The 27,823-nt window shown below is 35.7% G+C and overlaps 2 protein-coding genes across 4 annotated transcripts; both read right to left on the bottom strand.

The window, feature by feature from the left end:
• Positions 1 to 2,572: 2,572 nt before the first annotated feature.
• On the bottom strand, positions 2,573 to 10,151 carry LOC103705849 (uncharacterized protein At4g28440-like). 3 transcript variants are annotated; one of them, XM_008789732.4, is made up of 3 exons: positions 10,044 to 10,151; positions 8,667 to 8,902; positions 2,573 to 3,220 (listed from the first exon to the last, which is right to left on the bottom strand). In XM_008789732.4, the coding sequence occupies exons 2-3, from the start codon at positions 8,887 to 8,889 to the stop codon at positions 3,030 to 3,032; spliced, it is 414 nt and encodes a 137-aa protein (XP_008787954.2). In that variant the 5' UTR covers positions 8,890 to 8,902; positions 10,044 to 10,151; the 3' UTR covers positions 2,573 to 3,029. The 3 variants fall into 3 exon arrangements, with proteins under 3 accessions (XP_008787954.2, XP_038990374.1, XP_008787952.2); XM_039134446.1 differs by having other exon boundaries at positions 10,025 to 10,135; XM_008789730.4 differs by having other exon boundaries at positions 9,941 to 10,113.
• A 2,967-nt stretch (positions 10,152 to 13,118) lies between these two features.
• Positions 13,119 to 27,276, bottom strand: LOC120113313 (formate dehydrogenase, mitochondrial). The gene is made up of 6 exons (XM_039134444.1): positions 27,108 to 27,276; positions 26,022 to 26,193; positions 24,486 to 25,026; positions 23,364 to 23,488; positions 13,533 to 13,645; positions 13,119 to 13,440 (listed from the first exon to the last, which is right to left on the bottom strand). Exons 1-6 carry the CDS (start codon positions 27,192 to 27,194, stop codon positions 13,327 to 13,329), a joined length of 1,152 nt encoding a protein of 383 aa, XP_038990372.1. The 5' UTR covers positions 27,195 to 27,276; the 3' UTR covers positions 13,119 to 13,326.
• Positions 27,277 to 27,823: the final 547 nt, after the last annotated feature.

The raw sequence follows: 27,823 nt of genomic DNA, 5'->3' as shown, positions 1-27,823 counted from the left end.
ACCAGTTACTTGCCCGATAGATTAGTATAAAGATATAGGAGATTTCCTTAGATCTTGCTATAAATAGGTCAACTAACGGTATTAATATTTGCCGCGTATGAGAGCATTTGGTGGATGACCATGATTTCACTAATCAATATTGGGCTTTTTGCATGGCTACCCTCTTAAATATTGAATTTTGCATGAATATCCTCCTAAAATTGATAATTGCATATATACCTTCATCAAATACTTATTTTGCTATTCTACATTTTACCATCTAACACCGTTAAAAAATTAACGATTTCAAATTAAAATGACTAAAATACTCTTAATAGGTATATGTGCCATAAGAAACATTTATAAGGTGATTGCGGTGAAGGATAAAAAAAGTAATTTCAAAACTCTATTTTATTTTTAATAAAAATAAATATGGTTTTTATTGGCGGCGTTAGAAAAACGGTTATATTAGGAGCATTTTTGCAAAAATAGTATTTTATAAGGGTACAGAGATAAATATAAATTTTAAGAGAGTATTCACATAAATTTGAGTTTTTAGAAAGGTATTCATAAAAAAAAAAAACCTTCAAAATTTTGACTAGCTCTATCTATTTACTCTCTGTGTATTCTTTCTCTTCCTTGCCCATTTTAGATTGAATACAATGGGATGTCTCAATTATCATATGATGTGCACAAAACTAGGAGGATGTTCAAAGAATGTGCACAGCAAGTTATTTGAGATTTTTTTTTTTCCTTTTGTTTTTTGTGTAGAATGACAAACTATGAGTATTCCTACAGACCCTAAATAATTTGCATTATAATAGTAGAGATTTTGCCCCAATGATCGCAACTCTCTACTTAGCAGTCAAAATTGTGGGTTTGATTCTTGGATGGCTCATCTCGAAAAATATGGATCTAGATAGTTATGGTGCAGTCGGGTCTCCCTCCAACATCAATATCTATTAACTTGCAATGCCCATCAAATCCTTTTTAAGCATTTCATTTTCAATCTTCTGTCCTAATTACCTAGGTCTCAGGTGCATTTAATGGAGTAATAGGGAAAGGACTCGTATCAATAAAGGGCTTTGGTAGTTAACACTACGCCCTCGTTTGGTTCATGAAAAAAGAAGAGAAAAAAGTATAGTCAATAAAAAAGTAATGAGATGCCTCTTATTTAGTTTGAGTTTTTAAAGAACAAATACAAAAAAATTATATTATCATGGAAATATGATTTCCACGTTTCATGGGATGTCTTTCCCATGAAAAATATGGGAGAGTTACTTTTCCGTGAGCTAGAAATCACTCCATTTTTACTTTTTTTCAAAAAATCCTTCAGCATTAAAAAAAGTATTAAAGATCTAATTTTTATTAAGGATATAATAAAAATTACACATAACTTTCTTAGAAAAGTGGATGGTCACTCAAACATAAGCACTCTGAAAATTTGTCACTTTTCCATTGTCAACCAAACATGCCAAAAGTACTTTGTCAGACATCCTCTTCTCAGAAATATGTTTCCAGAAATTATATTTTTAGGAGAAAAAAATGCTTTCCGCGAAACAAACAAGCCCTATATATAGGAGGCTTTTTCTTATTTTTCACCATACACGAGCTTAGCACACCCTTCAAAGTAACAATTGGAAACACATCTTTAACTTGGGGACCTTTTGGTATAGCTCGTATTCTGCTTTTATATCCAAAAACCCATGAAGAAAAATGAGCTAACCGAACACCATATATGATGAAAAACTCAATTTTTCAAAAAAAAAAAATCATTTGTAAAACTAACAGAGCTTTCGGTAGTAACAATTTGTTGCTTTCAAAAATAAGCGAAAAAAATGAAAGGAATAGCAGAAGTTCTGATGTAAGTGCTATCTTCCACATCATTTTCCGTATGATACATTACTGATTTGTAGAGAAACAAAAAATAGAAAAACAACTACCATGCTAAACAGGCCCTTAGTATTACTTAAAAGATTTATTTCAGAAATCAAGGGTGCTATGTTCTTAATAACACTTGCACGCTCAATTGATGAGTTCCAGCTGATATAAATAACGAAACAAGCAGTTTACGATTAGCAACCTCACTTTAAAATGACCTCATCAGTTCATATTAGCAGCCTCATTTAAAAAACTGATTTTAAAATCACGGCAGAATGTGTTCATCTCTACCTCCAATTGTATTTAAAAAGAAAACCCTATGTTGACATTGTAATTCTTTCTGAATGCAAACTGAAAATCTTATACCATGCGGTTTTTTCCTTCTCGCGTGCATGCTTGGAGGCAAGAAATTCCAACACGAAAGCCAATAATCCCAGCCACTCATTCCTGCAGGGGTGCATTACGATGAGCGCTCGATGAATGAAGCCCACGAGAATGAGCAGCTGCAAATGGTGTGCACAGTGACATGGCTGCAGTGCAGGGTATAATTTCTTCTTGGAGGCCCCACATAATACCTGGCTGGGATACCCCAATCAACTCTCACGTTGTACCTTGAGAATGCAGCAAAAAGAAAACTAAAATATCTGTGTTTATTCTATATATAGAAAAAAAAATTCTGAAAAAAACATGGATCTGTTTAGGACTTCTCGAAGCAGAAAAATGCTAAAACTAGCATTATGTACAGGACTTTAAAAGGTTGCAGATTAAAATCTTGCAGTATAAAAATAGAGAAACTTATTGACATATTTTAATATTTTATAGCTCAGGAGCAAAGACCAGATAAACATTCTCGATACTTAATTAAACATTAAAAAACACTACGAGAAACTCTTAAAAACCCAAACAAAGTCTACATAATGAACCTATGAGGTGCAATCACCATCATCTTGCTGACCGGAGGCTTCAACAAGCTGCAGTGTCGCAAGGTTCAACTAGATTCCTGCTTGTAGATTCTTTGCAATCGTAACCACATTTCTGGGCAGCTCCATGAGTTGAAGCTGCTTGGGGGAACGGAAATACCATTTGCCAATCTCCAAAAACAAACAATACCACATCAAGCCTGATTTGTTCGTTGCTTGGGTATCACATATTGGCCCTGTAGCAACTGGTCACTCTTCAACGACGTTCACCAGCTCATATTCCACCAAAGACAGGTTGTTATCCTCTTTAACAGTGAAATCAGCTGGATCAGTGACTTCCACACGGCCCCATTTGTCCACGGCAAGCCTCATGGATCCCTTAAACATGTCGATCCTTGCATTTCGAAGTATGACAGTTGTCCCTGGCTTCATCAAGTCCACTGGAAATCGACAAGTTATGGATGGAGATAGAACATGACTGAAAAAAAGAGAGGGGATAATAGAACCATAGATTGTTGTGCTACTTTGTACTGCTGATGCCATCTGTATAGTGTTTGGAGTTTGTACACGTGTAGGATACAAATGTGAAGTGGAGATAAATAATAAAACTAGCTCTAATCATGATTAAGCTCATAATAATTGAATTCAGGAAAGCATAACATTTGGAAAAATTGGTCAAATATTCCGTGAGCATAAAAAAGTTCATTTGATGCAAATATGCATATATAATAGGCATTAAAACAAGTTAAGCTTATGCACTATGTGAAAATTTTGATTCAAATGAACTAGCACAGAGACTTCTTGCAACATTTTGTAAGAAAGCATAGTTTGCTAGAAAAAGGTGTCGAAGAGCATGTAGAGATGCTAAGGGAAAAATGATGATAAGATATTAAGGCTTAGTTACAAAGTTAACTATATTCATAAAATTATTCACCTATATCAGTAGAAAGTGTTTCAAAGATAGTACGATCAAGATGTAAGTGCAAGTTTCATGCTATGACTACGAATTAGGTCCAGAATTAGTATATAGTTGAGAAAAAATTAAGACATGCTTAGGTATAACGTGTCTTAAATATCAATGACAGGAGTTAGAACATAAGTAGCTTCTTATTAGAAACATCTCAATAAACTAAATCTTAAGATATTTGAAATGGAACAAGTTATAAGACTCCCCCCCCCACATGTATTTGCGCACTAGTCCTACGCAGTGGGCTACATAGTGCTTGATGATCAGTCAATGGATAAATACAATTAAGGGAGAGCACAGAAAAATGTAACCACAGGAAAAAGAAGATAAAATCAAGTCCATGGAAGACCAAGACCAAGTGGAGGGAAAGAAGAGAAACAAGAACTTGCTGCACTTGGGAGGGAATATGTGATGAAGTGCATGGACAGCTGAGGTCTAGTGTTGATCGAGAGAAAAGCAATTAATTATATATCAACAAATAAAAGGCAGAGAACAGAGATCCGGCCAATGGACAAGGAATAAGCAGACGGCTGTGTTATAAAATGCAATTAACATTGTCACAAGAACATAAGAAACAAAGATCATATGCATGGAAATAACTAGTGATCAAGATTGGTTTCATCTGATACATGAAATTGAAAAGCTTAGAGTGGACTATGTAGCATGGTCCGCCGAACCGGTAATGGGACCCGTATCAGTCGACAGACGGGTTGGTACGGTACCGGTTCGGTGTCGTACTGATATGGTATGCTTGCCCAATTATTTTTTTTTGGTTAGAGTTTTTCAAGTTGATTTAATTAGTATCAATCTTTTTAAACTTTTTTTAATGATTTTAAGTCTAATTTGATATTTTTTATGTTTCTATAATCTCAGTTTAACCTAAATTATGCATCTTATTATTTTAAAATGATACAAAACATAAAACATAGTATGTCGTACCGGCCCAAACCAGGTGGTAAGAAACGTACTGTACCATACTGGTTCGATACCAGTACCCGATACGAATGACATACCAACACTCGGTACGCCAAAAAAAATTCGTACCATACCGTACCAACACTGTGCTAGTGTGGCACTGATAGAGGGTCCGGTACTGAGATGGTGAACCTTGACATAAAATAATTAGTGAGATGATAGATGCAATGAAATATCCTCAAATCAAGTAGTGAGGTAGAAAATATAAAATAATATAATCAATTACAGATATTTAAAGTACAACATGCATATCGATATCTAAAATTTTGTCGAGTGGCGATGCCTCTTGTAGATATCGAGATCACTAGCATAGTCAGAAAGCACATCAGCCCACCCCTCTAACCAAGCGGCGTTGTAGTCTTATATGTTCATCCCATAACGAATGTGCTTCGGATTATAAGTACTCTCAGATCTCTCACTAAAGCTTTAATTCTGAGAAGTATCCTCTGACCGATAAACTGACTGATAAAACGACTGTGAAGATGACCATCCGAATAAGCCAGCAACAAAATCTGACATATAAGATGTTCCGAGCTGCATAGGACAACAAAATGTCTTCTTACCCTTCGTGCCACTCGCCGTCCACTTACTCTTTATGCCACTCGTTGTCCGCTTACCCTTCGTGCCACTCATTGTCCGCTTAACCTTCGTGTCACTCGCTGCCCGCTTATCTTTTGTGCTACTCTCTGCCTGCTTATCCTTCATGCCTGTCTCTATTTGGCTATATTGGAAGAATGTGTCGCCCTCCTGACCGAGTTGATCAGGTAGCATAGTGGCCTCGTCTAAATATCTCTTGATCATATCTCTGAAAGGATGTCTCGGACAAGAAGTCATGTGGTAACCGGCTCTGCTATGGCTATAAATAATTATATATTTTGATACATACTACTAATTTTTCATAATTTTTGGTACTAATTATATTTTAATTATTTTTTAAATTTAAAAATAATTTTTAAATATAAATATTTAAAAAAGTTAATTTCAGCTGAGATCCATGTAAAATCCAACAATGGATGCTACATATATTTTTCTAGGCCCATGAGCATGCATCAAAGGCTACTTATTTTTTATTTTTTTTTCAAATTTAGGCCTACGCCACTGTGCGCATAATCCATCAAAACTTGAATAAATGAACATCAAATTTTGTTAAAGAGTAGCTTGCATGCCCCTAAATATATTTATGATTTTACTTTTTTTTGAATTTTATTTTTTTATTTCTTTATTTTTTAATCCAAAAATATATTTTTAATTGTTAAAAATTATATATAATCCAAAAATTAAAAAATTTTATGTTATCGTGTAGATCATCCATATATCTACAACATATAATAAAACCAATACCAAATCAAAAATTTTGGCATGATTTCTCTTTATTTTGCAAATTTTGAGCTATTTTTTTAAGAAAAAATTAAAAAAATGAGATAGAAAAGACGAAGCACACCTTATTTATACTTAAATCTTCCTTCAATCGCGCTGAATCAATATGAGTTCGCAAATTGGAGAGAAGAGGAAGTTGTTTAGCCATCTTAAGGCTAAACAAACTTCATAAAAAAAACTGTTGGGAATCCCAACAGTTCATTTTAAAAAAAGAAACGGAGGGGGAGAGAGCCCAATTCCGAACTGGGTCGACTTGGTGTGAACCAGACGGTTCGCACTGAGTTCGAATAGAACCGGCCGGTTCGGTCTGGTTCGGGCCTTTCCGGCTGGTTCTGGTCGGTTCGGAGCCAGAACCAATTCCAATAGGCGAACCGACTTGGTTTCCCACCAGATCGGCGCAGTACGGGTCCGGTTCAGTCTACCTAGAATGTAGCTACTTGATCAGATCTATAAGCACTTAAGATTGCACAGAGACCTGCAATATGTATGGGTAGAGAGGAATACATATGTGCATTTTTTGGAGTGAGTTACTCCCATGATGCGGACTAAAAGTCCAGTTTGAATCCCAAGTGCACATGTGGCAGGCATAAAAGGAAATCTACATAATAAGCTCATGCAATTTCAATAAATCAATTTGATATCAGTACAAGCATGCCGGCTTTATAAAACTGTCTGCGAAAAATTATATGCATGTCACATTTAGAGGAAGGCATTAGTTACTGCATGCATGCATGAACATGAAGATTAACCATAAATTTTATAATTTTAAAATAATTTATTAACAAATTGATTAGTTGAACCATACAAAATCCCTGGAATGGGATGACAAATATATAAGTGCATGTTTCAGAATGCAGCATACAGTCACAGATCACTATACATGAGAATTATGTACAAAAAAGACAAAAGAAAAATTACTTGTAAAAGTAGGCTGCAGGAAGGAGCATCTAGCAGATTGAGAGCAAAGGGTAGTAGTGCTTCACAAAGACATCATGGTAAAGTAAATCAAAAAGATAAAAGAAAACAAATACACGGCACTCAACAATCAAGTCAATATTCCAACAAGAACATCTAAAAAATGGTTTCTGTGCATGAGTGTGTGCACATGCACATGAAAATACAGACATTGATAAAGACAGAAGCATACAATACACATCTAGACATTTTACAAATGAAAATATAAATTGTAATAGATGCATGTAGATACATTTAATATTTGTATGTGCATATCATCCATGTCTATGAGCGCACAAATAGATGTTTATAGAACTCTTTTGGTCATCTAGGAGGGTGAATGTGACAGTGCATATGTGTGTTTGCTTATAATTACGAATAATGATGAATAGGACTTCGGAAAACAGGACCATGGTTTCAGATATGGGCAAATAGAATAGAAAAATGAGACGAAGGGAGATGAATCATTGATCCTTTAAGCCAAAACATTGACAATCGACCAAAATGTAAACAATGTAGCCTCTGTAAATGCTTCCGGAAACTTGATGAGGTGAATGCCTCCAGCAAGGCCTTTAGCGTTCAACCAGAAGTGAAGCAACATATGTGAGAAAGACATGGAAGCATAAAACAACGTATATAAACGATCTCAGCAATCTAAGAATGCATATATTCTAAATGTTGATTAGCAGACACTAAAGATGAAGTCATGGTATGATGCAATAATCAAAACAACAAATTAAATATGATGAGTAAATTATTTTGGTTTAGTATTAGTGACAGAAAATGGAAAATTATTCCCCTATTCGTTTGAGAAAAATGGAGGAGAAGCAAGTACTACAGACGGTGGAAGGGAATAGCTTCCAATGATAACAACATGCAGAAACTGCACCTTCTCACATTTGATCAATCTTTTCTTGTCAATAAAAGCATTCCATTTGAGATAGATAGGACAAGGACGTTCATCTGGTTCTGTCTACAAAAATGATGATCTGATGTCAATCAGCTTTCTTAGAAGCTGACCTCAAGCTAAATAACAGCTTCAAGATCTATAACAGTTTTTAATGATATTTCTAGATTTCAAAACATTTCCTCAGAATAGCTAAGATCACGTGTACTAGACAAAACGGCAAGATACTTGATCCTTCTAAAACCTGGCTACATCACTCTGGTCTGTTTCACTATGCTAAGTAATGAGTTCATGAGAAAATGAAGTTTTTCCCCCCAATAGTTTTGATTAATTATCGCTTCTCTGAAGCCAGCCATTTTCTTTTCTTCTAGGTTCTATCATCCACCAGCAAAATGTTTGGCATTTTGGAGCAAAGGCAGCATCTAACCAGTTTAATGCATCATGACGAATCATAAACAGAGGGGAAAAGCTCAAATGAAACTCTTAAAAGGATAAATACACACTATCTATGTAAAAAGAGAGATCCGAATATCATAGTACCATCATGATTACAAATTTAGACATTTCAATCTACAATTAAATCATACATGTATTCCATGTGTACCATACAAACAAATATTAACCAAAAAAAAAAAGTTGAAAGAATTCAATCTACAATCCACTAATAAAACATTACCTAATATGTTTTATTTAAGGTAATACTTACCTTGCTCATTCCTGGCTGTAAAAACTATCATTCCAGTTTCATCCCCAACCAAACATTCAGCAATACGCATCTGTCGAACTTGAGGCCCATCAGGGCGCCCTTTCTGCAAGACCATCTTTGAGTCCACCACCTTCACTGTCAGGGTATGCCCACTGGTGCCAGGTCGAAGCTGATCAACCTTGATAAACACAGGTTTTCTCAATCCGGGCTTTGATTCGGCCATTTCTGAAAAACACCTGGATTGGAAGAACAACCATCTTCATTACAAAGGGTTTTCATGGTTGATGACAAAAAAACAACAAATCATCATGGGACAGTCTGAAGCTTTTACAATATAATAAGCAGAACTGCCTCTCAAAATGATGGGTTTAACGTTGTTATAGGTATATAATGGCCAAAAGCTGAAACAATATCATCCATAATAACATTACAGTAGGTTGTTATTTGGCTAATTTTCCAAAAGTTTTTCCTGTAAATGGCACGTAACCTATAACAACAGGAAAGATAACAGCTATCTAAGTATGTCGCATTTGAATAGTAAAATTTTTCATTTGAAAAGTGGTAATAAAATATAGTCTTGAAAATGCTAATGATATTCATAACAAACAAAATTAAGCTCTCTGAACAGTGATATCGTTAAATCACAAGACCATGAATGTCATAGAAATGGTCATAAAGCATAATTAATGATTATATTTATGACATAACAAGGAACTGTAAGGCCATTATAAAGCTACAATAGCTGCTATACAGTACCATTCTTTCAGCTCATATGATGAAGCATTTTGAATTATAGACATAAAGCTAGATCTTTTTTCCCTTTATTGTTTTTAAACGAACCACACTACCATAAATGAAACGAACCCCAAAGGAAACTCCATTACCTATTCCTCTCAATTTGTTCGACAATCACGGCAAAAAAATGATAAACAATTTATACCAACTCCATTGATCCAATTCAGACCACTTCCGATCCAATCACGATAAACAATTTTAGAATCAACAACATAAATACTGAATCGCCATTTCGTCACTTTTCACGATTTCACACGCAATCAACAAATCCACATAAAGAAAGCCCTAAGAAAAAGCAAAATCGCAACCAAACATATCTCATAATTCAACAGAAGAAAATCCAAATATAATCTCTCATCCAAATCCACAGAGAAACAATAACAATCCTTGGCTCCACAAATATGACACCGATAATTTGAAAAAAAAAAAAACGGAGGACAAACGGAAGCCCTAAATCGTCGTAAAAGGGAAGTAATTACGACGCGGCTGGAGAACATGAGCGATAGGATTCGACAGCGAACTGAAACATCGGATTGGAAGAGAATGGCTATGATCGGAGTAACCTGGGATTCTAATGCTTACGGTGCGTTTCTTTTCCCTTTCCCCTTTCGCGATCTTTTTTTTTCTTCCTTTTCTGGAGAGAGGGGGAGATCTGAGAGACGGAGACTTTAGGGGAAGCTCGGCTTTTGAGAGATCGGAGACTAGTTTATAGCCGTCCGATCTGAGAAGATCATAGCCGTACACCTGGCTGTGACGAGCGAATGAGTGCTTTCATTCCTAGTACATGATTGCCCTCCAAATTTGAGTTAGTTACATGATTGTACCAAGCGTGACCCTTTTCTTCCTAGAAGGTATGTTTGGTGCTAATTTTATAATTTTATGTTTTCTATAATACAAATATATATTATTAATTTATAATTTATTTTTTGGGAACAACAAAATCTGTTTGATGACTGATAGTTTGTATATAGAAAATAGCTGTAGTGTCAAGCTATGCCCAAATGGAATCATGGTCTGTTTTTAACTGCAACTTGAGCTCCATGCTTCGTTCAAAGCTCAAACTTCACTCATTTTTCTCATTATAGGCTGCAGGTGCTTCAAAAGCAGAATGTTTGTAGAATTCAGATCAAGGTCGGAACGTAGCTTGGATGACTTGAGGTCAAATGGAGATAAGTTAAGCATGCTGGTTGAGACGTCAGGTACTGGTCTCCTCCAAGGATAGCCTGCAAAAAGTCCGTTCACGAAAAAATTTCTAGTGGAGATCTTTTGATGTCTAAGTCAACAGTGTGTAAGAGAGAGAGAGTTCGGTAGAGTATAGCTCTCTATGAGGAATGAATCCCATCATCGTCATATTTGAGGTCCACTGAGCTGCCCTTTTATATAAAGTTGCTCATTTTGTTATTACCTGAGCTAATGTGGTATACACTGATGGTCAAGCAACAGTAGTAGTACGGTCGTGGCATAGGAACCAGTCCGCATGGGCGAAATGCAGCACTAGTTGGACGCAGGCTGTGGTGTTGCCACAATTGCGGACTGTCAAAGGTGTCTGTTAGTTTTTGTCGATACGTGCGGATTGTTCTCTTTGACTAATTGGCTTCTCGACTAGTGACTTCTCGGCTAATTGATAAATGCTTCACTTTTATCTTTCTATTCTAAATTCCTAATTGCTCAATTTAACACAAGAACGGTTTATACGCTTGAAAGGATAAAATAGTTCAAACACTCCATGCTTCCTCCAATATATTCAGCTTAACCCTGCTAACTTGGCTTGCCAGACAGCCTTATTTCTCTGGCATGCAAGCTGAGCTGGAGCCTAATTCTTTTTCAAATGAATCTTATTCAATGATACCCCCTACAAGTTCAAAACTAACACAATCTGTTTTTTGTCCTTCCATGCTTCTTTTTCCTTTCATGGAGTGAGACCTGTTAAAGTTCAAATCTTATTTAGTATGCTTCTTGCGATACGATGGTCAGAGAAGATGAAGTCTCTCGAAATGCCAAGACAATGTCCCATTAAAATCTAATAGCTTTCAATATGTATAACAACCCAGGACCTCACCCAAAATGGCTAGTCAGAAGGTATTATTTGGGTTCCTTGATCCTATATAAGTACCCAAGATCTACCCAGCGAATAACCGATGTGGGACTAAACACGCCCACACGGATCCTCACATACTCCCCCGTTCAAGCCCTGACGTCCTCATCAGGCTAAGGATTCATATCTATTCAAATCAAATCACAAACACCATGATTGGCCCATGGTCAGCCCCAATGGATCCGTGCTGCAGTGTTCCCTAGTCCACATAGATTATGGGCCGGATCCGCTCTGATACCATTTGTAACAACCCAGGACCTCACCCAAAATGGCTAGCCGTAAGGCATTGTTTGGGTTCCTTGATCCTGTATAAGTACCCAAGATCTATCCAGCGAATAACTGATGTGGGACTAAACACACGCCCGCACGGGTCCTCACATACTCCCCCCGTTCAAGCCCTGACGTCCTCGTCAGGCTAAGGGTTCAAATCCATTCAAATCTAATCACAAACATTACGATCGATCCGTGGTCAACCCCAATGAATCCGTGCTGCAGTGTCCCCTAGTTCACATAAGTTATGGGCCGGATCCGCTCTGATACCATTGTAACAACCCAGGATCTCACCCAAAATGGCTAGCCGAAAGTTATTATTTGGGTTCCTTGATCCTGTATAAGTACCAAGATCTACCCAGCGAATAACTGATGTGGGACTAAACACACGCCCGCACAAGTCCTCACAATATGCATCTATATACAACCTAAATCATGTCGCGTAAGTACCATGGTACATGTAGAAATAAGGGATTTTTCCTAGCGTGCACATGCACGTGCATGCACGCACGCGCACACAATATGACACTTCATGCTTATGTGAATCTCCCTCTCTCCAAGAATGCAACAGGCTGCATGCTTGCACTAATCAAACGGTCAAAAACAACCAATTTGAGCCAAGATGAAGGGCCAGGGAAAATTAACCAGTTGGAGATGACCAATGACATCAATGCCTTGCTTTGAGAGTCAATTAGCTGCCTCTCATTACCACATGTCTAAGAAGCTTCACTTCGATTGATTTTAGTTAAGCACCTAACAATACTACTATTATATCCAAAGTACGTCGTACTGGTCCGAACCAAACAGTACAATACATAATTTACCATACCAATTCGATACCGATACTTAATTCGGATGGCGTACCAGCACTCGATACGTAAAAAAAAATTCTGTGCCATACCATACTAACACTATACTAGTGTGGCACCGATATGAAGGCCAGTACCGAGACGGTGAACCTTGATTGTATCATTATTTCTCATAAACGCATGGAATGTTATATTTGCCATGGATGTTCCTGCAATTTCTCACAAGCAACTTCATCAGCCATAAGATTTAAAGTGTCATCTCCAGATTAGCTCATCAAAGTTTCAGTGAGGCAGTAGGTTATTGGATTTTATGAATGGATAATATCTACCAACATGATCTCTGCCGATCCTTTCCTCTCCATGCACATGGTACAATATTCCCGAATTTTAAAACAAATGATATCAAACTCCTACCAAGAAACTCAACCAGACTGCTGAAAAACACACCGCTGATGCAAACAAAGCAACCATGATATGAATCAATTTGTCGCGTTCATCCGCAACGCACAACCAGCTGAAAGAAAATTTTATTGCTAGCCAACATTAGTGTAATGACAACATCATTACTTTCAACAGAAGACTTGTGAACAGATCCATACAGCGAACTGTAGGATTTATTTCGATTTCTGACAGAACAGCTCGCAGATTCTTACAAAAGAAGTCCCTCTTCAGGAATGAAAGAGAAGTGTGATTAGAGGTACTGACTCGCCAGTTTACCTTCCTTGACGATGTAGTTTTGTGGAGGGAAGTCCTCTCCCTTGAAGTATTTATCCAACATGTCCTTCACTCCAGCAGCATACCTCAGCTGCATGATTTCAGTTTAAATTTAGTAATCAGGCCATCTATCAGAAAGAGTAAAAGAGCAGAAGTATACGTAGCTAATATCAAATGGCATACTTGGGCATCAATGGTAGTTCCTGAAATATGAGGCGTCATTGCATGGTTGGGCATGTATCGCCATGGGTGATCCTTTGGAGCTGGCTGGGGGTACCACACATCACCACCGTAACCTGAAGATTTAAAAAAAAAAAATAGTAACTCAGAGCGCCATTTCATTATATTAATTTCTGAAAAAAAGAATAGACTGAATTGAAACTTTAGAATAAGTCATGCAGAAATTTTTAACAGGTCTTACTTTCAGTTGAAAAGGATTTAGATCTCAATGGAAGAGGATGAAACCAACAGTACTATACTGTTCTGATAGAAAACTGGCACCTGGGACACCTGCTGGACATCAGTCCATTAACAGGTCGTAAGTCCCAGTTGTGTCGCGATACGTGGGGTGCACCCTGATGAGGGCAGATGGGATGCAGTTTTTTCTTTATTATTTTTCCTCTTATTCTTGTTGTTAATGACTATTTCAGTCCATCCGTCCCAACTCCACACCATCCTAGAAGCAAACCAAGATGGGTCCATTACCAGGGTTTAGAATCTTGGTTGAGCCTCCCTTGCGGGTTGCTAGAACCAGGTCAAACTATTAATATTTACCGTGTTTTTTGTTGGGAGGAGTGCACATCCACTATTTAATCACCAGTCGGCCACTATAATCATGCAAATCGAGCACTATTTTCAGTGTGTAGGGTCACTTCGACATAATCCTTACTAAAAGGGAACTCTTACTGGGGATCAAGAAATCAAGTTGATTTTTAATTACTTACCTCTTAAAATTTGATTAACAATCCTCCTGTAATTATTGAGATTCTTTTTCTCAACCAATCAGTCAATAGGAAACATGTCAGCCAAAACTTATTTGAGTAGGGTCTTCCATATTCTTTTGCTTTGGAAATTACATTTGCGATCAAAACATGGCTTCATTGGTGGTTCTTAATGACCCTGGAGCTTGAGCCTCTCTCTACTCTCTCCCATTGCCACACCCCCACCCCTTCTTCCAGCGAACTATAGATCTTTTTGTATTAGTTTGATAGTTTCAGGCCTACTCCTTGATTTGGATTGTGACAAACTGTTGCAACCCCTTTCTTCTTGTTTTATTTTCGAACTTTGAAACTCAATCGCATCCCCTTCTGGACATTCAATTCTTGTTCTATGCATTATATTGAGCACTTATGGTACATTCTACAAACATCATTTTTTTCCATGCCCTAACTCAAAAGCTTCAACTTTAGCCCCCATCATCTCTCGAGTTTTTTTTTTTCCTCTGACCCTACATGCTCTTTTGCTAGGTGATTTAGCAATCTAATATGTGTTGATCTACCAAGATGCTTTGTAGATATTTAAATCACATAAAAGAAAATCTAACAATTAATAAAATAGTGGTAAGAAAATATCTGGCCTGTGAGGTGTGAGAGGCACGCCAAAAGACGCACTGTCCTAAAACCGTTGTTGCCTCCCCACGTGCAGGTATTGGCGGTCAGCGACGGCTCCAAGATACAACCCAAACGGCTCACAGCGGGCCTAATCTACAGTGCACGTCTGTAGTAGGCAGATTACCTAGTCTATATCGGTTGCCCAATAATATAGAAAATTGTAAAAGAGAGAATGGTGGTAGAGAGAAACAATGAGAGGAAGAAGAAGGATTTTTTATTGTATTTTTTTGTTAGATACAAGGAATGGCTCTTTTATAGGCCCTTTGTCATCCAACCATAACGGTTGAATACTTATGGCCTCATTAAGGCCATAATGAAAGATAATGGGAAGTTTTGAAACTTCCAAATGGAATTTGAAAAACTTAAAGATTATAACAACTCTTTTTTAAAAAATTTGGGGGTTACAAATCTTTTTTATTTACACCTCTTTAAAACTTTTCAAAATTTATTCAAATTCCAACAGTCCCCCACAAGTTTCAAAACTTTATAAAATCATATACATATATATAGAGAGAAATTTGGGCAGCTTTATACTATGCAATGGGTGCAGGTGTCTTCCGGACTTGAACCTACACTTAGTGTTGACAGTTCTAACCTGAAGGATCATAGTGAACTAAGTCTTGAACTAGACCCTTTGGACCAGATTTTAACATGCCACACACATAGTATTGATATAGACTTGGTGCGGGTTAGCGCTATTTATGGCCATGCGCTGAATCTTGATTCTCATGAGAGTTATTAGAGAACAGCCCAATTCTCACGGTCGCGGCCTCACGACAACTCTCATTTAGGTGAGTCCTCCAAGAATACATGTGACCTGTATCCTGCAGGAGTATGCCTGCCTCGGGCTCATTCAGGGTAACACCCTTCCTAACGTCACATATCAAAGCACTATTGCCATAGGGATGAGCAGGAGACTCTCTCCTTAAAAGTAGTGCTGAAATGAGTCACGCAATATGGATTGTTTCTACCCATTGAACCTTCTTCATGGGATCTCCAATCATAAAGGTTGGGTTACCTCCCTAGGTGACTCCCTTATGGGCTTAAGCCCATCCCCCTCGACAAATCAATGACAGCTTTCTTAGAAAGAGCTTTGGTTAGCTGATCAGCTATATTTTTCTCAGACTTTACAAATTCCAAAGATACAATATTCTTATTCAATAGGCTTTTAACTGATTTGTACCTCACTTGCAAATGTCTATTCATTTTCTTATTAGTATGTGCCTGCCTTACTAACTCTATTACTGCCTTACTATCACAATGTATGAAAATGGCAGGCATGGGTTTATTGACTAAAGGCATGTCAAGCATCAAGTTCTTAATCCACTCAGCCTCAGAGCAAGTTGTATCTAAAGCTATAAGTTCTGACTCCATAGTACTCCGAGAGATAATAGTTTGTTTCTTAGATCCCCAAGATATTGCTGCTCCACCCAAAAGAAATACATACCCTGAAGTGGACTTTACATCCATATTGTCTGTTATCCAATTCGCATCACTATACCCTTCAACTACATTCGGAAATCCCTTATAACACAATGAGTATTCCATGGTTCCTCTAAGATATTTAAAGACTCTCTCTAAAGCAATCCAATGATCTTTGTTAGGATTATGAGTATATCTACTAAGTCTCCCAACAGCATATGCTATATCAGGCCTAGTTTTATTTGCTATGTATAACAATGATCCAATCATTTGTGAGTACTTCAGTTGAGATACTGGTTCACCATTATTTTTCTTCAAATGCACATTTAGATCATATGGTGTTGATATAGATTTGCAATCAAAATAATTAAACTTTTTTAACATCTTTTCTATTGTACTGGTTTGATTAAGAGTAATTCCATTAGGTGTTCTTTCCAACTTCATTCCTAAAATTACATAGGCTTCTCCTAAATCCTTCATGTCAAACTTTCTAGAAAGATAAGATTTAACATCATTTACTATCTCCAAATTTGTCCCAAATATTAATATATCATCAACATAAAGACATAAGATCACATGTTCTCCATTATTCTCTTTGTAGTACACACATTTATCATATTCATTAATCTTAAAGTCATATTCTAAGATCACCTTATCAAACTTCTCATGCCATTGCTTAGGAGCTTGTTTTAAACCATACAAGGATTTAACTAACTTACAGACCTTATGTTCTTGACCTTTAACTACAATACCTTCAGGTTGCTCCATATATATCTCTTCATTTATGTCTCCATTTAGAAAGGCAGTCTTAACATCCATTTGATGAATCACTAGATTATGCACTGATGCTAAAGCAACTAAAATTCTAATCGTAGTTATCCTAGATACAGGTGAATATGTATCAAAGTAATCTATTCCTTCCTTTTGTGTAAAACCTTTAGCTACTAGTCTAGCTTTGTACTTGTCTATGGTTCCATCAGGTTTTAACTTCTTCTTGAACACCCATTTACACCCAATAGCTTTATTTCCAGGAGGTAAATTAGTTAACTCCCAAGTGTTATTTTGAATAATAGACTCTATCTCACTTTGTATAGCTTCCTTCCAAAATGGAGCATCTAAAGAAGACATAGCTTCCTTATAGGTAGTAGGATCTCCTTCTGTTAAAAAGGTATAAAATTCGTCTCCAAAATTTTTCTCTATTCTAGACCTTTTACTCCTTCTTAACTCTAATTGTGTTTCTGGTTCCTTAGATGCACTTGTACTAGTGGAAGGTTTATCATTAGTAGATGATTTATCTATTACTTGGTGTGAAATTTTATTTTTATAAGGAAATATATCTTCAAAATAGGTAGCATCTCTAGATTCTATAACTGTGTTGTTTGAAATTTCACTAATCTCAGAGTTTATAACTAAGAATCTATTGGCACTACTATTTTGAGCATACCCTATAAAGACAGCATCTATAGTTTTAGGCCCTATTTTCTTTCGCTTAGGCTCAGGGATTGCTACTTTAGCTAAACACCCCCACACTTTCAAGATTTTAAGATTAGGTGTTCTTTTCTTCCAAATTTCGTAAGGGGTCTTATCATTATCTTTCACAGTTACTCTATTCAATATGAAACATGCAGTAAGAATTGCTTCTCCCCACAAATTCTCAGGTAGCCCAGAACTTATCAACATCGCATTAACCATATCCATTAAAGTTCTATTCTTTCTTTCAGCTACTCCATTAGATTGAGGAGAGTATGGCGGAGTTATTTCATGTACTATTCCATATTCCTCACAGAAGATGCTAAAATTAGTAAGGGTATACTCACCTCCTCTGTCGGATCTGAGTTTCTTAATCTTTCTTTCTAATTGATTCTCTACTTCGGTCTTATAAATCTTGAATTTATTAAACACCTCATCTTTAGTTTTTATTAAGTACACATAGCAAAATTTCGAACAATCGTCTATAAAAGTCACAAAATACTTATTTCCTGCTCTAGTAGGTGGTCTGTTCGAATCACATACATCACTATGTATGAGCTCTAAGAGTTGAGTGTTTCTTTCTACAGACTTATAAGGCCTTTTAGGTTGTTTGGCTTGTACACACACTTCACATTTATGTTTGAAGTTTAGATTGGATTTAGGGACTAAATCTAGATCCATCATTCTTTTAATTTTCTTTAAGTGTACATGTCCCAATCGTTCATGCCATACATTAGAAGATTCAACATTGAAAACACTTGAAGAGATAACTTTAACTTCTGAAAGTACATTTAATTTAAACAACCCCTCACTAATAAATCCTTTCCCAACAAATACATTATTTTTTGAAATTACAACTTTATTGGATTCCATAACAACCTTGTATCCTTGTTGGACTAAGGATGACCCACTAACTAAATTTCTTCTGATTTCTGGAACATGTCGCACTCCTTTCAAAGTTAAGATCTTTCCAGATGTCATCTTCAAATCTATGTCTCCAACTCCAAGCACACGTGCAACAGAGTCATTACCTAATGTTACACTTCCTCCACTTGATTTCTGATAAGTTTTAAAATAACCATGATCAAAACAAATATGTACATTAGCTCCAGAATCTAACCACCAATCTTTATTTCCATAAGTAAAATTAATAGAAGAAGAACTAAAGTTATACCTAAAGGATGGCTCAGCTGAATTCTCTTGATCCATCAACATATAGACTTGAGCCTTTGGATCTCTTTGATAGTGATTTGACTTGGGCTTCGGCTTATACTCCTCAGTCTTCTTGAAGAAGCAATCTTTCGCCATGTGATTAGTTCTCCCACAAACAAAGCATAGCCTTTTCTCACTTCCTTTGCCCTTGAATGTTTTATTATTATTATTATTACGGTATTGGAAGTTTTGGTTTTGGTTAGAACGATTGTGGAACCTATTATTTTTCTTGAAGTTCTTACCCCTATGTTGGAAATTATTTCTCTTGTAAAAATTCTTAGTATTATTTTCAACTAGGTTCACCTTAGGAGTCTTTTCATCCTCTTTCTTAGTATTGGCTCTATGTTTTTCCTCAACTCTAAGAGAGTTTATGACTTGGGTTAAGGTTAACTCTCCTTGTTTATGCCTAAGGGTCCTAGCAAAATCATTCCAAGATGATGGCAACTTATCTATAAGACATGAGACTTTAAAATCTTCACTAAATTTGGTTCCCTTTTTCTCAACTCCTCTCAGAAGTTCTTGATACTCATGAATTTGATCTCCCACTAGTTTATTGTCTACCATTTTATAACTATTAAAATTTGAGACAGTAAACCGATCAATGCCAGCATCTATCATCCCATATTCAGCCTCTAAAGCATCCCAAAGTTCTTTTGCACTTGAGGTAGTGGCATGATACACATCATAAAGGTGGTCAGACAAAGCACTAAGTATTCTATTATAGCAGTGGTACTCTACTTGCTCATTAGTCATTTGTGAAGGTAACTCTTGATTAGACCGTGGTTCCTCTATTGCAGATACAAGTCCTAACACAGTCAACCAATATTTAAGTTGTCTTTGCCACCTACGAAAATTTTGTCCACTAAATTTTTCAGGCTTAATACTATTAGCTTCTTCCATATTTGCCATTCTAAATTTTAAACTCTAAGTTTTTAAAGTTTAAAAAGGGCAGTAGAGTATTCAACTGTGAGGAAAAATAATAACAATAATGTCACTAATGAATAAATTTAAACAAGATGTTCCTAAGAGTATCTCTTAATAATATACTATGTAACAATAACTTTACTAATAATTGTAAAGGAAAACAACCCTCATGTCACCAATTAGATTTAATACTTATATCTTCACCAAAACTATTTTTTTTTAAATCAGAACAGTAAACTTTTTTTTATATATATTAAATAGTAAACTGTTTTTTTTTTTAAAGCAGTAAACTATTTTCTTAATTAAAAACAGTAAACTATTTTTTATATTAAAACAATAAACTGTTTTTTTTTTAACAGTAAATTGTTTTCTTTGATTAAACAGTAAACTGTTTTTTTTTCGATTAAACAGTAAACTGTTTTTTTTCTATTAAACAGTAAACTGTTTTTTTTTCTATTAAACAGTAAACTGTTTTTTTATTTAAAACAGTAAACTGTTTTTTTTTTAATTAAACAGTAAACTGTTTTTTGTTGAAACAGTAAACTATTTTTTGTTGAAACAGTAAACTGTTTTTTTTTTTAACAGTAAATTGTTTCCTTTGATTAAACAGTAAACTGTTTTTTTTTATTAAACAGTAAACTGTTTTTTTATTAAAACAGTAAACTGTTTTTTTAATTAAACAGTAAACTGTTTTTTTGTTGAAACAGTAAACTGTTTTTTGTTGAAACAGTAAACTGTTTTTTTTTTTAACAGTAAATTGTTTTCTTTGATTAAACAGTAAACTGTTTTTTTTGATTAAACAGTAAACTGTTTTTTTTTTTTATTAAACAGTAAACTGTTTTTTTTATTAAAACAGTAAACTTTTTTTTTTTAATTAAACAGTAAACTGTTTTTTTGTTAAAACAGTAAACTGTTTTTTTTATTAAAACAATAAACTGTTTTTTTAATTAAAACAGTAAACTGTTTTTTTTTTAATTAAAACAGTAATCTGTTTTCTTGATCAAAACAGTAAACTTTTTTTTTATTAAAACAGTAAAACAGTAAACTGTTTTTTTTAATTAAAACAGTAATCTATTTTCTTGATCAAAACAGTAAACTTTTTTTTTATTAAAACAGTAAAACAGTAAACTGGTTTTTTTTTAAAATTAAACAGTAAACTGTTTTTTTTTATTAAGCAGTAAACTGTTTTTTTTTATTAAACAGTTTAATATTAAAATTGAGAATCTAAAGCTAAACTATATATATATTATTATTTAAAGTGTATTCAGCAATGATTTCTATCAAAGATGAACAAAAACAGTGTTCAACTATGCATCTTGCAGAATATATAAACATATAGATGAAACAATATAACAACGGTTTTAGAATGTTGATCTACCAAGATGCTTTGTAGATATTTAAATCACATAAAAGAAAATCTAACAATTAATAAAATAGTGGTAAGAAAATATCTGGCCTGTGAGGTGTGAGAGGCACGCCAAAAGACGCACTGTCCTAAAACCGTTGTTGCCTCCCCACGTGCAGGTATTGGCGGTCAGCGACGGCTCCAAGATACAACCCAAACGGCTCACAGCGGGCCTAATCTACAGTGCACGTCTGTAGTAGGCAGATTACCTAGTCTATATCGGTTGCCCAATAATATAGAAAATTGTAAAAGAGAGAATGGTGGTAGAGAGAAACAATGAGAGGAAGAAGAAGGATTTTTTATTGTATTTTTTTGTTAGATACAAGGAATGGCTCTTTTATAGGCCTTTTGTCATCCAACCATAACGGTTGAATACTTATGGCCTCATTAAGGCCATAATGAAAGATAATGGGAAGTTTTGAAACTTCCAAATGGAATTTGAAAAACTTAAAGATTATAACAACTCTTTTTTAAAAAATTTGGGGGTTACAAATCTTTTTTATTTACACCTCTTTAAAACTTTTCAAAATTTATTCAAATTCCAACAATATGTTCCTTTTTTAACTTCCGACATTCCTTGCTTGGATTTGTTGTTATATCAGATGCATCACGGCATTACCTTGTAAATTCATTGTAAAGCATCCTTTATAGATGTTTGAATTGTTCTCTGCTCAAGAAATCACTGCTTTACTCATGAAATATAGAGGTGCAACTTGGGTTGGGCTCAACCCGAACCTGCCTACCCAACCTGCTTATTGGGTAAAATAAATTTGAGTTCGGCTTGTACTCAAAAATCCAGCCTAACCTCAAGAAGGATTGGTTAGGGTCGACCTTCAACGTAACCTGAACCTGACTTAACCTGACCCATCCCGATAAACAAATAATTTGTATTTATATTTCATATATATTACTTATATATTTATATAATTATATCTTTAATATTGTTATATTATGTTTAAGTGTACTATTCAAATTTACCAATTATTGAGGCCTCAATTTAGCTTAAGATGGCTTGGCTTGGGCTGAATTAGAAAAATCCCAACCTGAGACTGGGTTGGGTTTGATTGGTGTTTTAGAGGTCGGGTTGGGTTTGGGTTTGCCCTCAACCTGACCTAACCTGCCCAAGTTGCAGCCCTAACGAAATCACATCAATTGATTTTACTTCACATGCTTGACAAATATTTTAGGCCATATCATTGCACCAGATAATAGGCCTCTATCTATGCATTGCTGCCTTCACATCTCTACAGCTTTGAGGCCAAGCATTATCGTTTTATTCACATCAAATTTAGTTTGGTCTCAAAATCCTTGTCATGAGACTTGATTATCATTCTTGACACCTATTAATGGACCATCCCATATTCACACTTGCTTGTCTATAATTCACAGACAGATCCGCATATAATTTCACATCATCTCTTCATAATTTAACCTATTGTTTCCAGTTAATTTCATTCTACCCAACAATTTAAGGTGTTTGTAGCATACAAGACCAACCAAATTTCACTTTTAGTTAAAATAAGCAATATAATGATTAGACAAGCTGTGTTATCAGTTTATGACAGCAACCTCAGTGCAAAATTAAACAACGAAGATTTAACAAGCAAAACCAGCTTGGTCCGGCTTCAAAGACCACATGGCCACAGTAAAGTGGTTTTTCAATGAACTACTAAGACAGACTCATTCATGTGCAGGAATAACAATTTGAAGTGCTCTGATCATTGTAACTTAAATCCTCCATAAATTTCTACACTCCTAATCTTACCTTGCATTATTAGAAAGATTATATAAGTACTCCACTTAAAAGCTATGCGTCAAACATCCAGATCCAAACTGGGATTGAGTACCATAAAAGACCATATCAGGTGTCCATAATGAACAAGAAGTAAATGTTCACAGATGAGAAGCAGAATTTCAGATGGAGATTCAATTGTTCCTCATGCAAAACCGGCAGATAACTAGTAAAAATACCTGCAATGTGGCCACTGGAGCAAGCATCTGCAACTGCTTGAGTATCCATTATTGCTCCTCGGGCATTATTTACAATAAGTACTCCCTTCTTCATCTTTGCAATTCTATCTTTGTCAAACATTCCTCTGGAACAAAGAATAGTTACATAGTGAAGAAGATGAAGATTTAATAGAATAGGATATGTGTAAACAGATTTTCAAAAGATTGTGAACAAGTCTATATCCTGATCAATGGACAGACGATGCAAAATAGCTAAAGTTCAATGATCACAGCCTTGCTACACCTGGTGACACTAAATTTGCAGCTCCATTTTATGATCATCGCCATTCTGTTATAATTTTAACAAGTTCAATCTCAATCGGCACTGTGAGATTGAACCTTACCTGAACAGAGTAGCATTAATTATTTTTTCTTAATAAAGCATCTTGAATAGGTAATATCCATACCAATAGTGTACTTGAGGAGTTGCAAAAATTACATGAATGGTTATCCTGACACCTTGTTGTTGAGGAAAAGTTTAATATTTTTGGAACTTCAACTGCAGGCAAATTTTAATACCTTTGCTCTGAAAACCTTAAAAAATGCAGAGATAGATGCTCCTATGCTGATAAAGACACGAGTTCCAGCATGAAAATGGATAACAACATCACCCTGAGTAGCACTTTGTGGAAGCCAAATGGAAAATGAAAACTGTAGATATAAAATAAACAGCATACCATATCTTTCAGTCGCGTGATTCATTGTCACCATAAAACTAAGTGAGAAAAGCTAATGTCATGAAGTATATAACTCAAGTTATACGAAAGATATGGCAACCAGCATCCTGGTTAGTGCTATTTACAGTTCCATAACAACCAAGAAGTAATCTTAGCCACTTTTTATAACTTTATAATTCCTACATATGCTTCTAGAAAGCTACCATTTATGATAAATTGACTCTAGAGTAATTTTTTCCTGAGCAATCTATGTCAAAACAATTTTTCTAGAGACATGGACCATTTCATATTGAACAGACTTAATTTTAAGTTGTCACTTTTGCATAGAAACCTTAAGTCTGAGTAAATAACATTGAAAAAAATAAATTCATAATAAAGAAATCTAGATAGATGAAGAAAAACATACCTCGTTTTCTCAGTAAGAGGCATGTTGATAACAACAATGTCACACTTAGGAAGCATAGCATCAAGGTCTTCTTCAAATTTTGCTCCAGTCTCCTTCTCCAGTTCAGGTTCCATTTTGAGGCGATCATGGTACAGTAGATTGCAGTTGAAAGGTTTCAGACGCTGGAGCAAAAGCTTTCCAATGCGGCCAGCCCCAACTGTCCCAACGGTCTTGCCTTCAAGGTCATATGCCCTATATGCGATGGCTGCAACATTCCATTCACCTTTAACCACCTGATGATAACCAGGTAAAAAATTCCGAACAAGAATGAGAATTCGCATGAGCTCATCTTCTGCAACCGAGACCACATTGCTTCCAGTGACCTCAGCAACAGTCAGTCCAGCTTCAGCTGCTGCTTTCAAATCAATGTGGTCAGAGCCAATCCCAGCAGTGAGAAGAAGTTGCAAGTTCTTGGCCTTCTTGATCCTCTCTGCCGTAACATAGGCTGGATGGAATGGGGTGGATATCAAAACGTGCAGATCAGGGATATGTTTGTCAAGCTCTGGGTAAGAAAATACAAAAATTTTAGTATTGTAATATCCGATCAAAGAGAACTTTGGATTAATAATTATAAATACATATATATAATTTTATGACTTGAAAACGAAACGTATAACTCAATAAAAAATCACAAAAAAGATGAAACTAAAACAATGTATCATTCATGAATATTTGGAACCACATATAATGTTTGTAAGGTTTGAATTTCACTTTTGTTTTTACATTGTAAAATGTTTCATGAATACACCAAATTCGCCTGAATAAAGAGTAAAATTCAAAGTCGACATATTATATTTGTAGTACAAACTGCAGAAGATTATTGCAAAAGAACATAAACCAATGAGAGAGTCAATGGTTTCTTTTTTCCCTCTTTTTCTTCTTTTTTTTTTTGTTTAACAGTGTTACTTCTTCGGGAAGGTAATACAATCGAAGTAAGCAGTCCAGTGCAGCAGAACTCTGAGGCAATTTCAAACCCAAAAAAAAATGTGCTCGCTCATAATTGAGTGAATCCAAACAAGCTAAACAGTGCATACTAGCTAAGGGAGCTACAGCATCCCTATATGATTTTATCTTTATCCATGTGACAATCAAACGCCCTGGCCATGAACTTTAGTCAATTTGGTGAATTCTTTTGTACCGTTTTCACTTATCAACTATCCAGAGTTAAATCCATGATCAAACCCTAGTTTGTCAAGTCTTTCCTGCATCAATATGGTTTTCTTATGTATCCATCCAGCTCACGGACCCTATCACAGACATCCATGCGGGCCCCTTTCCAAGTCTAGCTCTCTTCTGATCTTCCATGTAACTAGCTCTACTAAGTAGTATTTGACAAATTTATCCATGCATTGATTTGAACAGAAAAATGCTTGTTATGCTTAAATTTATTCATAAAGGAATGATTTGTTGATCTTGATGCATAATATCACTCAACTAACTTCTAAACATTAAAATCTAAAGCTTATATATAGAATCAGTAAATCGTCATATACCAACCACAGTTCGGGCCTTCTTTGTCATCAGTTACAATGTACTGGTGGCCCTGAGATTCCAGCCACTCCCGAATGCCCAGGCTTCCTTCAGCGCAGCCTAAGAAGTTAGGATTCATCGCCGCATGCTCATTGGCCTTGTAGAACACCCCAACAATCTTTTTGCTCCCAGGGGAAGCCTGCATGATATTAAGAAATCAAAAACCAATTCTGTACTTTGAGGCAATATGGTGATCAAATGGCTAAAAATGATCCAAGAAGTTTACTTCAAATCCCAGGAAACGTAGTGGCAGTGACAAGATTTAAGACAGGAAACTGTTTTAGAAAATTACAAGTTAGGAGAGAATGATTTTGGCTAAATTTTTTTCCCAACAAACCAAATTCTTCGATTCCATAAACATGACACACGAAAGAAAAAATTCCATCCATCAAGACCATACTCAGTATAACTCCAAAGTTTTCCGTTCTCTTTTTCTAGAAAACAGGGAAAGGAAATAGAGAGAAAGCCAGAGAGCAAAAGAAGGAAACATAACCTAGCAGATCGCTTTATATACAAATTGAAGAGCATCATTAAGAACAAAAACTTAACTTTAGCACTCTCTACAGTATTATTTTAGAAAATTAGCAAAGAAAATGAAAAAAACGCTTAGAACTCCTCTGAATCACTGCAGATGGAAAACTCGCAGTTTAACTTCTACAAAAAAAAAATGCACTACTTAAAGCCAAAGGAACATGTTTTTAAGAAAAAAGTAACTAGTAGTATCATAATAAAGAAATAGCAAGATAAATCAAAAACATCTAACACTCCAAATAACTCTATATCGCGACTCGCGAGAATTGAAGCAAATGACCTGAAACTTCCTGCAAGTAGCTCTTCAAACCAATTAAAAAAATGGAAATTTTATGGATTATTTTTACAAAATAACTAAAAACTTGATTTTCAAACAAGATTTAAGGCACAAAGAGAAGTGAATCGAAAACACTGGAACTCGTTGAAACACTTCAACTGAGATCAAAAAGAAATCACCAAAAACAAGTCCGATTAATAGCTAAAAAAAAATTAAAAAAAAAAGGAAACTTTTAAAAGGATTACATGGAGCTGTCTCACGAAAGGAGAGACATCGGGAACCGTTGAAGCCAGGGACCGAATCGCGTGCTTTGCCGTCCTCCACATCGCCATTAATTGGAATTTAGAGGGGGGAAAATGACCAAAATTTTGCCCGGGCGGGGAAGGTGGTGAAAAGAATGCGATGCTGGCGCTTATTATAGAAGAAGAGGGCAAGAGATGGGTGTGAACCAGAGGGAGTGTCAGGGGACGCGTGGCAACGACGAGGGGCAGAAGCACAGTGGTCCCCGCAGGCGGCGAGAGTCGCTTCTGTCCTATTTGGATCCAGTGTCTTAGCTCTTGTACGAGTTAAAATAGTGAACTGCTATTTATCTGCCACGTCACCCAGTTTCTAAAAGTTATGGACAATTGGCAAGCCTGGGAGTCAACGTTGCCTCCTCTCGGTGATCGGTAAGCTATACGAGATCCATCGCCGCCAATGGTACTTTATTATAAAATAAGTGATGAGTTTTTCTGCTACTTTATTGAGAAAAAAATTGAGACAAATACGAAGGTGATATTTTTTTCCATTTACGATTATTGAAGAAAATCTAAAATTATTGTTAGTTGATGGAAACATCTAGAACTTGCAAATACCCTTTTTTTTAATATTATTAAACCATAACATTTCCAACTCAAAATATAATACTAGCTAACCATTTTTTGGTAAATCTCTCAAATTCATTTCTCCCATTAGATGAGTA

The sequence above is a fragment of the Phoenix dactylifera genome, chromosome 15, assembly GCF_009389715.1.
Source record: "Phoenix dactylifera cultivar Barhee BC4 chromosome 15, palm_55x_up_171113_PBpolish2nd_filt_p, whole genome shotgun sequence".
Taxonomy (NCBI): Eukaryota; Viridiplantae; Streptophyta; class Magnoliopsida; order Arecales; family Arecaceae; genus Phoenix; species Phoenix dactylifera.
This window is presented reverse-complemented; position numbering and strand designations above follow the sequence as displayed.

What these genes read in the sequence shown, in the direction of transcription:
- LOC120113313 (XM_039134444.1), bottom strand. Translation starts at nt 27,194, where the DNA reads ATGGCGATGTGGAGGACGGCAAAGCACGCGATTCGGTCCCTGGCTTCA. An exon ending in CAAAGAAGGCCCGAACTGTG is followed by an intron (nt 25,027 to 26,021) that starts GTTGGTATATGA and finishes TTTCTTACCCAG; the next exon opens with AGCTTGACAAACATATCCCT. An exon ending in CTCCAGTGGCCACATTGCAG is followed by an intron (nt 13,646 to 23,363) that starts GTATTTTTACTA and finishes TTAAATCTTCAG; the next exon opens with GTTACGGTGGTGATGTGTGG.
- LOC103705849 (XM_008789730.4), bottom strand. Translation starts at nt 9,990, where the DNA reads ATGTTTCAGTTCGCTGTCGAATCCTATCGCTCATGTTCTCCAGCCGCG. An exon ending in TCATGTTCTCCAGCCGCGTC is followed by an intron (nt 8,903 to 9,940) that starts GTAATTACTTCC and finishes CTTCCAATCCAG; the next exon opens with GTGTTTTTCAGAAATGGCCG. An exon ending in TACAGCCAGGAATGAGCAAG is followed by an intron (nt 3,221 to 8,666) that starts GTAAGTATTACC and finishes GTCGATTTCCAG; the next exon opens with TGGACTTGATGAAGCCAGGG.